This window comes from Peromyscus eremicus, chromosome 8b (assembly GCF_949786415.1).
Source record: "Peromyscus eremicus chromosome 8b, PerEre_H2_v1, whole genome shotgun sequence".
In the NCBI taxonomy this organism is placed as follows: domain Eukaryota; kingdom Metazoa; phylum Chordata; class Mammalia; order Rodentia; family Cricetidae; genus Peromyscus; species Peromyscus eremicus.
Window position 1 is genome coordinate 12845296 of NC_081424.1, and position 14829 is coordinate 12860124.

Sequence of the window (14829 nt, forward strand, 5' to 3'; positions counted from 1 at the left end):
CTCTGAGGTGATGGAAGTGATGGCTTATTCAATTCTGCAGTACTGAAGGGCTAGAAGATTTGGCCACTTTAGTCGATCGCAGTAATACAACATGGGTCTCCCTTCCCACAGATGACCTTGGTACTTTAGCCATCTCTAGAACTATTATAAAAAAAAAGGAAAAAGGCACCACTATCCAAATTATGAGCTTACAAGAACAGGTAAGCTAACAGGGAAAGAAACCTTCTAATTCATTCCATCTTGAAAAAAGACAAAAGAAACTGCAGCTGAAGAGGTGTTCTCTCACAGGGGCCACAGCCTCTGAAAGAAACCGTGAAGGAAAAGGCAGGCAATAACAGGACTGCTCTGGGAAATAAGGGGGGTTTTCACTACTAATATGGTAGGAAAAACAGAGAATTATTAGCCAACAGGAAACAAAGGCCCTGGCAGACACTTGGGCTACCTTATTTTACATCCCACCATGTTTAAAATCTCCCTCAGAATAAAAATAAAATTCAAATGGTGGGAGATTCTAATTTACCCATACTGCCTTTAAAGCAAACCCTATTTTCTTAGTGTTTTATTGCTGTGAAGAGACACCATGGCCATTGCAACTCTTATAAAAAGCAAGCATTTAATTGGGGCTGGCTTACAGTTTCAGAGGTTCAGTCCAGTATCCTCAGGACGGGGAGCATGGGGCACACATGGTGCAGGAGGAGTTGAGAGTTCTACATCCAGATCCATCCACAGGCAGCAGGAAGAGACAGAGACACTGGGCCTGGCTTGAGCAACTGAACCCTCCTAGCCCACCCCCAGTGACACACTTCCTCCAACAAGGCCACGCAGATCCTAATCTTTTCAAATAGTGCCACTTCCTATGAGCCTATGGGAGCTATTTTCATTCAAACCACCACATGTGTCAAATTTATATTGGGAGAAACTTGGGCCATCACCTCTTTCTCCGGGTAAATTGTGTCCCTGTCCATTTGTTAGGACGTGACTCTTTGGAAACAAAATGCTCTATCCCCAAAAGGGGATAGTATCTTTAACTTAGAGACACTGAGAAGTCCCAGTCTCCAAATTTTCTCCATTCCACTGGTGAAGGGGTCAAACAAGATACCACAAGAGAAAACTGACAGCCTCCTTTCACAAGTTCCAGGAGAATTTGTGCAAAACAAACAAACAAAAACCAAAAAACACAAAAAACCCTCAAAAAACCCAAAAACAAACAAACAGGTATAGTATAAATAAGATCAGCTGCCCCAACTGAGATAACAATAGATAAAAGCAAACCCTTGCCTAATATAAAAACATAAAAACCCTTCAAGGCAAGAAGCCCTAACGGTAATTAAACCACCAAAGAAGATTATCAAGAAAATGGGTTTCTAATCCTCTGTACCAGCCCTCACAGCACCCCAGTATTACCATAAAGAAGCAAGATGGAAGAGGATAGATATTTGTGCAAAATCTCTAGGCCATAAATAGGAGAGTCATCCTTGCAATCCAGTGGTACCTAATCCCCACACTTTGTTACCCCGGGCTCCTCCAACTGGAGCCTTTTTCAGAGGTAGGTTTTAAGTACCTTCTCTTTAGTACCCTTCTGTACCCAACAGCTACTTCTGTTTCCTCCACATGGGAGAAACGGCGGTCTACTTGGTTTTACTTACTGACAGTTTTTGTTTGTGAGATGAACAGGGCATTTCCACACGGGATATCCAGTTAAGCTACCCACTGTTGACAAAATTGACAGTCTCACTTGCCTGACGTTCCATCTGCTCAGAGGGCTGAACCAGAGTTTTTACCAGAGCAGGTCATTTGGTGGAAAACAAAACAGCTCACATTCCTACAGATAGGTGCCATACATTTGGAGTGGTGCAGCACTGTGGCATGCTGCAAAGACAAAGAGGATTTATGACTTCTGCTGGCCAGCCGGTGTGCAATAGTCAACAGATCGCAGAATCACTGGATGTTATCCACTTGCCCGAACAGTTGGCCACCATCAGAATCCCAGGACACTCTAAAACAAACACCAAAGAAGCGAAGAGTCACAGTACCACTGACAGAGCAGCACCAAGAGCGGCACTACCCGGAACTGCAGGTGCGGAGAGAGGCTGTCTCGCTCGTGATGCCCACGCTATCTCTGACACCTCTTCAAAGGGACACCTGGCAACAGAAGGATGGCCATCTCAGACCCCAGTATATTCTGGGTGGGTCCAAATAGGAATCTATAATACCCCTAAGTGCCCAATTGCCTCTTCTGGAAGACATATACCATTTAAGTCACTGGAGATCAGAAAAAAAATGATCTCTTGGGGTAAACAATATTTTTGGAAGCCTGCTGATGTTTTTCTGTTGGCTTAGTGGCTGCACATGAATCTACTGAAATTTTAATTATCGGCCCCCTGGCCACGATGTGTAGGTTTAAATTAAGTCTCTATCATTCTATTTGTCAGTAAGACTCAGAAGTCAAAGGCTGGGGTAAAAACCTGCTAGCTCAGAGAGGCCGAGTAGCAACTAGCTGACCTTGTTTTTTGGCCAGAGACACTGCAAGAGAAAAGTCTCTTCCCTCATCCCAGAACCAAGAGGATACTCAAACTCCAGTCCCTGCCCTTTCCTTCCTGTGCAGTCTTTTCTCTCCAAATTGCTGGCTTCTCTATGGCCAATTCTGTCAGCCAGTCACTGGCCCCGCCCCCTGATTCAAGGTATAACTTCATTGGGCAGTCTCAGGAGTGTCAGAGTGTGATCAAAACATCCCACAACAGCCCTCCCCAACAACAGCTCACAAGGTGTACTCAAGATGTTCTATTTGCCCCAAACACACACACACCAGTAATCCACTTCATGGGGCGCAGAGGCATTTATTTTCCTTTACTGAAGGGGCCATGTGAACCCTCACTTCCTCGGTGTTCCCTGAGCCTTGGAGAGAGGGTGTAGCTATGTCCCGTTCAGGACCGAGTACTCATCAGCCTCATTCTTAGCACTCTGACCAGTTCAGTCTTTGTTCTGACGGCTACCCACTGCAAAACCCAAAAGTCTCTGACCAAGGCCGAGAATAACACTCTATGTACGGGTACACATGTAAGTCTTTAGAAAGAGGTCTGAAAACACATCTATTTAGCAAAACAGAAGTTTTCCCAGCCAAGAGCTTTTGAACAGATTTACAGTACCAGGTAAAAATCCCCTCTTGTGGAAGCGGGCCTCAAAACCAAGCAGAAAGTGGTAGTTACCTCTGTAGCAGTTACACCACTATCGTACCTGAGGGCACACCTTGCCTAGTAGGTTGGTACTGTAGTGTGCAGAATAATTCTCATTTAAAAATGTCCTTAGCCAATCATTTTTTGTGTTCTAAAGGTCCCATGGAAAATTTCAGGACACACACTATTGGAGAGCCACAGAAAACTTTTGAAATAGTCTAAGAAGTGAAGACATGCACCAAGACAGCAGGAATGGAGAGAGTTGGGAACCAATTTAAGAGAGATTTCTGAAACAAACAGGGAAGATGTTAATGATCATATAAATGAAGCTGGAAAGTTGGTTTACAGGTAATGAAAAGACCCAGTTTTGTGGTAGCTTGAGAGCCTAAGTGGGAGGGGGTATCAGAGACAAAAATACAAGTGGAAAAGGGTTTCAGATACTGAATAGTACCTGGTAACATTTTGAGGCCATGGTCCCTGTGGTTAAACAAGAACCAAATCTGTAATCACATAAGGACATGGTCTTTCTTTTTCAGCTGGCACAGCCCCTTGGCAAACACAAACTGAAACCCAGCTCCACTCATAACAATGGACTTGTCTGCAGGAATAAGGGTGGGCAAGTGCTTGCAACTCATTTGGACCCAGACTTCTCTCTTGGGCTACTGTTTCACTCTTCAGCAAAGGCCAGTGGTTTGTTGTCTGGCCTTTGGAAAGTTGTTACTCTAACTTAATATTCATATTCCTAGATGGGATCACATGGGATTGTGAAGGGGCCGCAAAATAGCTGGACCACACAGCTTCTGTGACAGGCTTACTGGCAGGCAACACCCAGATCCAGCAAAAGCCTTAAGCTGATACCACCCGGGGATTCACCCAGGGATGAGGAAGTACCTGACATCCCAAACATTCCAACCATTAGATAAGGTGGCCAGATGTCCCTGAGTCTAGCACACACCCCTAGACAATTGTCAGCCAATCAGGGTCCTGGACCCTGGAAATCCCCTCACCCCAACCTCTGCTATGATAAAAAACTCTGCCCCACCTGAGCTCAGGGCGCTCTGCTCTCACCGCTGTGTGGGACAGACAGAGGGACCAAGCTGTGGAGCTTGAAATAAAGGCTCTTGGCTTTTACATGTGGGATTCGGTCTCCGTGGTGGTCTTTTGGGGGTCCCCACTATCTGGGCATAACAGGATACTGAGTATTCTGTAAATTAACTGAGATACTTCATGCGTGAGTTTACACGTTTAGGTCAATAACTATTGTGGAGTAAGAAGCTGACTTTGAACACTCTCATACATTCAAAGAGTAAGCAGGAAGGATTTGGAAAGCACGTAAAGACCAGCATGCAATAAACCCTGCAGGTTTCCAGGTGACCCTGGAGCCTGAGGAAGTTACCATCTTGCAGTTCTAGGCCGGTTTTCTTCCTAAGTTTTGTGACTTCTTACCCTCTGGTTCGTCTTGTGCCAGGACGCAACTCCTACTCTTTCTGCCTAGCGTCTCCCAGCCGCAAAACTCCCCGGCTCAATTTATTATGACTCCTCACCTGGACCAGGAAGTCCGATCGCCAAGGCAACTAGATCAACTTCCGGTCTGAAGACCGCTCCTGGTTGACGAGAGGCCTCATTTCCGGAACGTGACCCGCGCAGGCGCCCTGCCATCCGGAGGCGGTGCCCGGGCGCCGCACCCGCTTGGTGGGAAGGCTTGCTCCGGGACACGCTTGCTCGGGCTGGTCCCGGCTGGCTTGTCTGCCCTGGGGACTCTGGGACTCAGGGCGGGGCAGGACAGCACCCTGCACGCCTGAGGCTTGGGTGCACTGAGCGCGGCAAGTACAGAGAGAGCATCTTGGATCCGCCACGCTGGAGTTGGAGCTCGAGTTCCGTGCGGCCGGAGGGCAGCGGCTCCTCCCGGCCGGCCCCGGGGCAGAGAATGAGCCCGAAGCCTTGGCGTCTCGGCGGAAAGGCGGTGCCCAGAACGTGCTGCGCTGGTTCACCACCGTGGTGCTGTGTGCCGCCTTCCTGGGGCTGGTGAGAGCTGAGGCTTGAAACCCTCTCTGGCCAAGGCTGGAGCAGGCATCCTGCAGGGGACGTGGTCTCCCCAGTGCCCTGCGCTGTGTGTGACCTTTGGGTGCATTGGTTAATTCCTTGGGTGTCAGTTTTGTCATCTGGAAAAAGTGGGCGTAACTAATCCTTGAGAGTTATTGTCAGACTGATTTAAATACGTTTTGCAAGATGAGCAAACCAAGTTTCCTGGGGCAACGGGGAGATGTAGGAGGGGGAGGCCGGGCCTTTACCTGCCCCCTTTTGCATCCACCCACTGAAGCTCCAAACTGATCACAGAAAATCTTTGAGAGATTGCCTCTTCCTGGAGGCCTGACCAAATCCTGCCAACCGCTTTATTTTGCAGATGGGAAAATAGGTCCTGAGAAGAAAGTGGCTTTTCTCGTTAAATGATAGCATCAAGGACATGTTTCTTACCCTGTTCACAGCCCTGTTTAAATCAAGCCCTCAGATCCTTAAATGATTTTCTTCATTCAAGTGCAAGAAGAAAAACACCTTGTAAAGACAGCGTCTCACTCTGTGGCTCCGGCTGCCTGGCCTGGACACTCGATATGTAGACCCAGTTGGCCTCTAACTCACAGACACTGGCCTGCCTCTAGCTCCCTACACGATGATGGTGATGATGATTTGATACAGAGTCTCACTGTGTAGCCGTGGCTACCCTGGAACTCACTGTGTAGATCAGGATGGCCTCGAATTCAGAGACCCACCCGCCTCTGCCTCCTGAGTGCTGGACTTGAAGCTCTGGACCACTGGCCTAAACTTGATCGTTTTTGACTTGAGTGTTATCAGGGCTTAAACCTTTGAAGAGAGGCACTTGGCATCTTAAAGTTTGAATCTCAGTTGTTTCTTAAGACTATGTTAATGGGAAAGTAGGGAAGGAAAAAGCACTGCAGATAATAGAGGCCCTCTGTGTGTCCCAGGTCTTCCCGGTGCTTTGAAGACATTTGATGAGAACCTGCACATGCCGCGGGCCAGTGTGTACCTGGTCTTCAGTCCTTGGTTGCTGCTGCTGCTTGGGCAGGGAATACCCCCTTGCTTTATAGCAGAGTAGTGCAACACAACCACTTATTTATTTACATACTGCATATTTACATATTTATTTGCTACATACTTACATACTTATTTACAACTTGCTTTTGGGTCATGGTGTTTCATTGTAGCAATAGAAACCCTAACTAAGACACTGCCTCTTTTATGTGAATGACGGAGATCCAAACTCAGGGCCTGGTGTTTGTGCAGCAGGCCCTTCACTGACTGAGCCGCCTCCTCAGCCCCTAGTTTGTTACATAGTAACTATTAATGCATGATGGTCTTTAAGGGTATTGTTCAATACTAAACAGTTGAAACAGAAGGAAAAAAAACCAAATAGTTTTGTAAGTTATGTGTGTTGTAATACACTGGCCGTACCAACATTTGGGAGACTGAGACAGGAAAATTATGAATTAGGGTCTCCAAAACAAAGCAAAAACTTTAAAAATATCAAGGGTTGTGAATAAAAACCCATTGGGGAGTGTGTAGATTCTGCTGCTAGTAACGTATGTGTTTCCTTGGGTTTGACTTAATGTGGTCCCCAGCCCCTTGTGGTGGATTGTAATCTCCCACCTGTGCTTTTGTTACCATGGAAACGCTGCTTCTTGGGCAGTGTTCAGTGGTGAGTAAAGCTCTCTTCTTTTTTAACTGTAGGGACTGAGTGTTGCTATCCTGGGACCCACCTTTCCAGATTTGGCAAGGAATGTGAACCGAAACATCAGCAGTCTCTCTTTCATTTTTGTGGGCCGTGCCTCAGGATATTTGTGTGGCTCTATGATCGGAGGAGTTCTTTTTGAGTGTATAAATCATTTTTTACTTTTGGGTAAGTAAACACTACTTTTTCTTTGTTTTCTGTCAACAAATTTGCAACTCAGCTTTAAACATGGAAAAGTGACGATACCTGAGATGGGAGTGTGATGGCATCCACCCTGGCAGCTGGATCTGTGTTCCTCTTCCTGCTTTGGCAGCTGGAGAAAGTCTGTATTGATCCCCCTGGAAACTTGATTGGCCCTTGGGAGTGAATGTTGGCGACCCTGAGGAATGCTGACCTTTCCTGTAATTTAGGTTCCACTCCAGGCTCATACATTGGTTGACTGTGGTGATACTTTGTTTGTACTCTAGCAAATAAAATTTGCCTGAAAATCAGAGGACAGAGCCAGCCACTAGATTAAATATAGAGGCCAGGCAGGCAGTGGTGGCACACACCTTTAGTCCTAGCACTTGGGAGGCAGAGATTCTTCTGGGTCTCTGTGAGTTCAAAGCCACCCTGGACTACTTGAGATTGATTCAGTTTAAAAGAGAAACAGAACCAGGCAGTGGTGGCACACACTTTTAATCCCAGTACTTGGGAGTCACACGCCTTTAATCCCAGCACTAGAAAGGTTGAGACAGGAAATGATATGGCTGGGCAGAGAAAGGAATATAAGGCATGAGGAGACAGGAGTTTGGGACCCTTTCAGCTGAGAACTCAAAGGCATTCAGTCTGAGGATTCGTGGAGACAGGATCTCGCTCCCTTTCAGCCTGAGGATTCGGCAGTGGTGAGAAGTTTCTCTAGTGGCTTGTTCCTTTGTCTCTCTGATCTTTCAGCCTTTACCCCAATATCTGGTCCTGGGTTTTTATTATAAGACCAATTAGGATTCGTGTAACAGTTGACCATGAAGCTCTGCTTATCTGGGGGTAAGGCAGAGCTTCCGGGACCATGGGGGTCGGAATGAATCCTGGAACCTGGCCAGGCTCTGTGGACCTGGGGTTGAAGATGAAGGGACCCTAGACAGTGGGAAAAATGATACAGACTGTACTTGAGTCCTGCTGCCCATGTCAGAGTTGAGCACAGGCTGATCCTCTCAGATCCTGACCCTGGAAAAGAGGGCAGAGCTGTTAGCATGCCTTTTTCAATACATTGTCATGATTAAAGACAATTCGATGGATGCATTAAAACTCCTATGGAAGCAAGAATACTTTATTGCTGATGAATGAATAAATCTTTTTTACTAAAGTAGAGCTGTTTTAGCTGACTTTTTAATGTTTCTTTTCAGGGGTGTCACTTTCTGCTACCACAGTGGGTCTTTATCTTACTCCATTCTGCAGGACAGCGGTCTTACTGGTTGTCATGATGTCTGTCTTTGGTATTTCAATGGGCATTCTGGATACAGGTTAGTGAATCCTGTATTGTTCCTGGCACTATTCCAACACTACTGCTAGGAAAAGGAAAGCAGGTGAGATTATACTGTCGTTTGGAAGTCACATGGGGCCACAGCACCTAGTCAGAGTCACACTCCTAGCAGCTACATCAGAACATCCACTTTTGAGCATTTGCCTATGAAATAAACAAAGTATGTTTCTCTGTGAGCAAGAGGTGATTTAGAATATCCTAACATGGAACAATGCCCTTTCCATGGGTAGGTGTGGTACAGATGAGCAGGCTTTCCTTTTAGGATAGCATCTGGTCATTTTACTATAAGAAGCCATGGGAGAGGAGAGAGATGGTTCAGTGGTTAAGAGTACTGACTGATGTTCCAGAGGACCTGGGTTCAATTTCCAGGCTGTCCAGTGTCTGATCACACCAGGGTTAAAAAAAAAAAAAAAAAAAAAAAGAAGAAGCCATGATGATTTGGGAGGTCAAAACAAGTATAGAGCTGCTGTATGGCTACAGAGGAACAGATGCAGCTGAGTTCTGAGCTCAGCATAGCCTGTGCTGCTTGCTTCCTATTTTTCTTTTCTGTCCTTTTCTGGAAAGTTACTGTTCGCCACCAGCAGACCCTCTTTGTAGAGTAAGGTGGCGTTTGCTTACCTCCAACTCCAGTACTCCATCTCTTTCTTTCTTGCTCTCGTGTTGTTGGATATACATTAGGCTCTGTTTGGTTGTAAAACTACAGAGTGGTGTTGTTGGTTGTTTTTTCTCTTTGCGGGGGGGGGGGGGGGGGACCCACCACCCAGCTCCCAAATAAAACACATGGAGGCTTATTCTTTTTTTTTTTTCTGGAGCTGAGGATCGAACCCAGGGCCTTGCACTTGCTAGGCAAGCGCTCTACCACTGAGCTAAATCCCCAACCCTTGGAGGCTTATTCTTAAGAATCATTGTCCAGCCTTAGCTTGGCTTGTTTCTTGCCAGCTTTTCTTAACTTATATTATCTCATCTACCTTTTGCCTCTGAGCTTTTACCAAAAAATAACCAAAGACCACCCACTCCATCTCTTGGGAGTGTGGGTGTAGTATTCTCCAAACTACTTCCTGTTGTCTGTGGAAGAAGTATCTTTAGGGTCCCTGAGAAAATTTTGAGATAATGACCAAGTGTTAGGAAAACCAGCAGTAACCTTTGCTGATAGATGTCACTTGTCAAGTTGTCATCTGATCAAATCTGATCCATACTAACCTGGAATGAATCCACAGCTGCTTGTTTCCTATGGAAACAAAAGCAAAACCTCTTTTCCAAAGCACTTTTTACTTCCATTTGAAAAATACATTTTTTGACTTTTTTTTAAAAGTAAATCATTCCTAAAGAATCTAGATTGGCTCACTTCAGCAGTCCAGTTCACAACCCCACGTCTCAGCAGCTATTGTGTGCTTGTTAACAGTCAAAAAATTCAAAATCAAGTCAGTAACATACAGGATCCAGACTCCCTGTGAGCCCACCTTACATGGCTTTTTTCTTCCATGTTACTTTTATTGTCTTTAAAGACTGTTTTTTTTTTTTAAACTATTTCTTCCTTTCTATGACCCATTTTCTTTTCTTTCTTAAGCCTACGTACATTGTAAAACACAGTGGAACCTGTTTAGAGACTTTTTCCCATCTGGAACTCTTTTGCTGCGTGTCTTTTAGCTGTGTTTGACCACACAAGCAAACTTTAGACTGCTGAGCTACACCCTGGATCTTGTGCATGGCTCTCTTGGTGGACTCCGCCCACTTCTCAAGTTGTGAAATCCAAATCTAAAGTTGGCAGCCCAGTTGGAGGTTGGTTTGACCTGGAACCGCATACACCTCCCAGCTATGGAATTCTGGTGCCCTGCACTGTGGCAGGCATTTTTTACTTAGTTTTTTTTGTTTCTATTTAGTAGGGAAAAAAGCTGTTTTAAGTGCTCTGCTGTACAGCAGAGTTTCTTAAAGGAGCCATATCTTTTTTTTTTTTTTTTTTTTTTTTTTTTTTTTTTTTTTTTTTTTTTTTTTATAGCTTTCTCAGGCCCTAGGGATTTTGAGCCTCACATTGGTACACCAAATTGTTGTTGTTGGTTGTTTTTTCTCTTTTGGGGGGACCACTACCCAGCTCCCAAATAAACACACATGGAGGCTTATTCTTAAGTATAAATGCCCAGCCTTAGCTTGGCTTATTTCTTGCCAGCTTTTCTTAAATTAGCCCATCTGCCTTTTGCCTCTGGGCTTTTACCTTTCTCTTACTTCTGTAAATCTTACTTTCACTCTTACTTCGTGGCTGGCTGTGTGGCTGTGTGGTTGGGTGGCCCCTAGCATCCTCCTCTCCTTGTTCTCTTGCTCTTTCTTCCTCTCCTCCCAGATTGCTCCTTCTGTTTATTCTCTGCCTGCCAGTCCCGCCTGTCCTTTTTCCTGCCTTGCTGTTGACCGTTCAGTTCATTAGACCATCAGGTGTTTTAGGCAGGCACAGTAGCACAGCTTCACAGAGTTAAACACATGCAACATAAAAGAATGCAACACATCTTTGCATCATTAAAACAAATGTTCCAGAGCATAAACAAATGTAGCACATCTTAAAATAATATTCTATAACAGAGTGGAAATGTATGCTTATTTGAAAGTTAAACGGAGAGCCAAAGACTTGATGCTTCTGCCCATCACCTCATAGGCTCTCCGGCAGAACAGAGCAGAGTCTGACAGCTGTGCTTGGTGCTGGGATGTACATCAGGGCCCTGGGTAAGGACTTCCATGACAGTGGCTGCTCGGTACAAGAATAGACAGTTTGGTGATCTGGCTACTATCTGATGCTAAAATCATTCTCTCCTCTCTCTCTCTCTCTCTCTCTCTCTCTCTCTCTCTCTCTCTCTCTCTCTCTCTCGTAAGTAGATAGGCGTGTTATATCGGTGTGCCCCCTGGTGTGGTACTAGCACATTTTATGAAAGCCGTTGCTAATGTGCCTGGCCCTAGTGGGTAGTGGTTTACCAGCTCGTAGATTCTGTGTGTTAAGAAGAGATGCTGTGACGCCGTCTACTGGTGGCAGGGTCAGAGCTCCTCAAACATAGCTTTGCCCTACTTCAGTCTTTGTATCACGTTGGTTCTGGGTCGTACCAGTGTGCCCCCCCCCCAAGACACACCTTTTTTAATAGTGATGTATGTAGTGTTCTTACTGAATGATCATTAAATCATTTCTTTCCTTGGCAGGTGGGAACGTCCTCATCTTGGCTCTTTGGGGTGACAAAGGAGCTCCCCACATGCAGGCCTTGCACTTCAGTTTCGCCTTGGGTGCCTTCCTGGCTCCTCTGCTGGCTAAACTGGCCTGGGGGACGACAGCATCCGCTCAGAACCACACAGAGACAGACTTGGTCCCTCTGATGCTGAACCGATCCTCTGGAGCCACCTCAGACTCTCTGTTTGCAGCGCCTGAGGACGTGAACCTGCTGTGGGCATACGCTTCCATCGGCACCTATGTCTTAGTAGTCTCTGTCTTTCTGTTTGGTCTGTTTTGTAAGAAACACTCAAAGCAGGAAAAATCCACAGCATCTGCTCAGGAAGCTCGAAGAGCTAAATATCACTGGGCCCTGCTCTGTCTCCTCTTCCTCTTCTTCTTCTTCTACGTTGGAGCTGAGGTGACCTACGGCTCTTATGTTTTCTCATTTGCCACCACCCATGTTGGCATGAAAGAAAGTGAAGCAGCCGGCTTGAACTCCGTCTTCTGGGGGACCTTTGCAGCCTGCAGGGGCCTGGCCATCTTTTTTGCGACATTCCTACAGCCTGGAACCATGATCGTATTGAGTAACATTGGCAGTCTGACCTCATCTTTCTTCCTGGTCCTTTTTGACAAGAGCCCTCTTTGTCTCTGGATCGCAACTTCTGTGTACGGAGCCTCGATGGCAGCCACATTTCCCAGTGGAGTTTCCTGGATCGAGCAGTACACCACCTTAACTGGGAAATCTGCAGCATTCTTTGTAATCGGTGCCGCCCTGGGAGAAATGGCGATACCTGGAGTCATCGGAATTCTTCAGGGACACTACCCCGATCTGCCTGTTGTTCTGTACACGGGGCTGGGGTCAGCCATGTTCACTGCGGTTTTGTTTCCTGTGATGTATAAATTAGCCACCTTACCTCTGGGTCACCAGCCAAAAGGAAGAAAGAGTGAGGACCAGAGAGCTTTGCTTTCCAGCTCTGAGCTCAATGACTGTGAAGAAGAGCATGAGGAGGAAGATGCAGAAAAATGGAACGAAATGGATTTTGAAGTGGTTGAAATGAGTGACCCAGTGCAGGAGTCTGGAAGGGACACATCTAGAGAAGCCCCGATGGAGCCCACCCCTGAGGTCTCCAATCAGTTCCTCTCAAATGCATACTTTTCAGTCAATAGCAGCAACTCTCTCAGGAATCACCAGGACAAAAGGGACTGACAGTCAGGAGATGAATTACTGAATGACTTCATTGAGTCATCAGCCACTCCTCCTGAAGGCACCAGTCAGAGCAGAGCTCTGGCAGACTTTCAGCAGGCTTTGGCAATTGGAGTTTGTGGGTGTCTACAGCAAGCATTGAAACTGAAGCATTCTAGAATTCTCAGAGTCTTCTGTAAACTACTGATTGTTCTTGTGCCCTGAGTTCTTGTTCTGAGACAGTTTTATGGTCTCCACCTTTCGGAAGGCATTTTCGTGTAAAGAGCTGGGTAGTGTGCCGGAAGTCCACACTGTAGACCAGTGGAGCTACTTGGCTGAGCAAATGGTCATATGTCCGTATTCTGCCAGGGGCTTGTGGAGAGTAACCACGTGAAAGAGCCAGCTTTGGAAATGGAAAGATGTTTTTCTTAGTTTTACCCTCTGTGTAGGGTTGTGCTGAAAAATACTGCTGACTGTTTCCTTACTTTTGTGAGAACACAGGAGGCCATAATTTCTAGATCAATTTCTAGCTTCCTCCCTGACTTCATTTGGTCTCCTGTGATTCTAGAAATGCAAATGAGATTATTTCCAAATTGTAGGGTTTGGGTTTGTTTTGTTTCTTGAGTCTTACTTCATAGTCCAGGCTGGCCTGGAATTTATTAAGTAGCCCAGGTTGGCCTCTGACTCAACATTGTGCGTCTGTCTCCTAAATTTTGTGCTAGAGGTGTGTGCCACCATGCATGGTGAAACATGTACGTTTTAAAGTTGTATAATCTTTTTGCTAAAACAGCCCATGAATTTCAAATGTAAGGTAAAACAGAAGTGATGGGTAGCCCTCCGAATGTGCTACAGCTTGTGAAGTCCTGCAGTTTAGCGAGCAGCTGAGCAGCGCCGCTGCATTCATTCATCTACAACACGCCCCTTGCCCTTACACTCAAGGGGCGTCCAAGTATTCTAGTAAATTCTAGTCTCGTTTCCCACGCTGTGTCCCAGTCACTGCATCATGTTTGTGTAGTATAGCAGTTCACTGCATCTCAGAGATTATGGTATATTTTTGCGGACACTTTAAAAGAGAGGTTATTTTTATATACGAGTCTGTATCCTGTTCAGAGAGGATCTGGAGACATTCTGTTGATTGTATGTAATTGTTGTTGTTGTTTGCTCATACTTTTTTTCTAGTGCTTGTGACTGAACACAGGGCCTTGCACTTGCTGAGCAAGTACTCGGCTACTGAACTAAGTTCCCAGTGACTTATGTTTCAATTACAGAAGCTGCTTTAGAGTTACTCCTTCAGCAGTAGCAGTGTGGACGGGTCCTTTGCTGCCCATAGCCTGCCTCAGTAACAAGCTGGGTCTGGGCCTGGTTGTTTTAGGACATGGCTCTCACTGGGTTGGGGTACTAACCACATATGTACTGTAAGCCAGGCTAAAAGTGTAGTTTACAAATGAGGCACCATCATTTTTGGTGATTGGAGAGCCTCCCCCTCCAGGACTACTCCTTGAGTTTGAAGTATTTAGAAACCAAAATAAGGATGAGAAGATAGTGTGATGGCCTAGGAAGTCAGGTTGAGGGATGCTACTTCACAAATGTGACAGAACCAGTCCGGGCTATCCTCTGCTAAATGACTTAGAACTCTTCTCAAGTTTTATGCTGAGTGACAATGAATGGCTACAGGGCTGCAATGCATTTGCTGTCTCTTGCCAGATTTTAAGAATTTGCTTTTTGTAAAAGAAAAAAAAGTGCTTTGTTTTTTTCTTAAGTGAAATGTAACACCTTTAAAAAAAGATTACATTTTTTTTTTTTTTTTATTCTGTGTTGTGTGATTTTGTGACATCTTGTAAGTGTAACAACATGGGTGCCTGGTGCTGGGAGAGTCCAGAAGAGGGTGTCAGAGTTTTGGAACTGGAGTCACAGATATTGTCAGCTACCGTGTGGGTGCTGGGAATAGAACCCTGCAGGTCCTCTGAAAGAGCAGCCAGTGCTCTTAACTGCTGAGCCATCTTTCCAGCCCCATAACGCCTTTCTTGA

The 14829-nt window shown here is 45.7% G+C and overlaps 1 protein-coding gene and 1 long non-coding RNA gene across 3 annotated transcripts; one reads left to right on the forward strand and one right to left on the reverse strand.

Annotated features, from left to right (window-relative positions):
- Positions 1-1632: 1632 nt before the first annotated feature.
- Positions 1633-4752, reverse strand: LOC131918424 (uncharacterized). Of its 2 annotated transcripts, none has more exons than XR_009380971.1 (2): positions 4620-4752; positions 1633-1869 (listed from the first exon to the last, which is right to left on the reverse strand). It is a non-coding gene; the product is annotated as an uncharacterized LOC131918424 (long non-coding RNA). The 2 variants fall into 2 exon arrangements; XR_009380970.1 differs by having other exon boundaries at positions 1633-2142.
- A 254-nt stretch (positions 4753-5006) lies between these two features.
- Positions 5007-12870, forward strand: LOC131918425 (sodium-dependent glucose transporter 1C). The gene is made up of 4 exons (XM_059272523.1): positions 5007-5198; positions 6918-7086; positions 8301-8417; positions 11612-12870. The coding sequence occupies exons 2-4, from the start codon at positions 7038-7040 to the stop codon at positions 12823-12825; spliced, it is 1380 nt and encodes a 459-aa protein (XP_059128506.1). The 5' UTR covers positions 5007-5198; positions 6918-7037; the 3' UTR covers positions 12826-12870.
- The last annotated feature ends 1959 nt before the right edge of the window (positions 12871-14829 follow it).

Bases quoted from the DNA above. Each gene is read 5' to 3' on its own strand.
- LOC131918425 (XM_059272523.1), top strand. From the start codon at position 7,038: ATGATCGGAGGAGTTCTTTTTGAGTGTATAAATCATTTTTTACTTTTG. The intron at 7,087-8,300 runs GTAAGTAAACAC...GTTTCTTTTCAG, and splicing joins AAATCATTTTTTACTTTTGG to GGGTGTCACTTTCTGCTACC. The intron at 8,418-11,611 runs GTTAGTGAATCC...TTTCCTTGGCAG, and splicing joins AATGGGCATTCTGGATACAG to GTGGGAACGTCCTCATCTTG.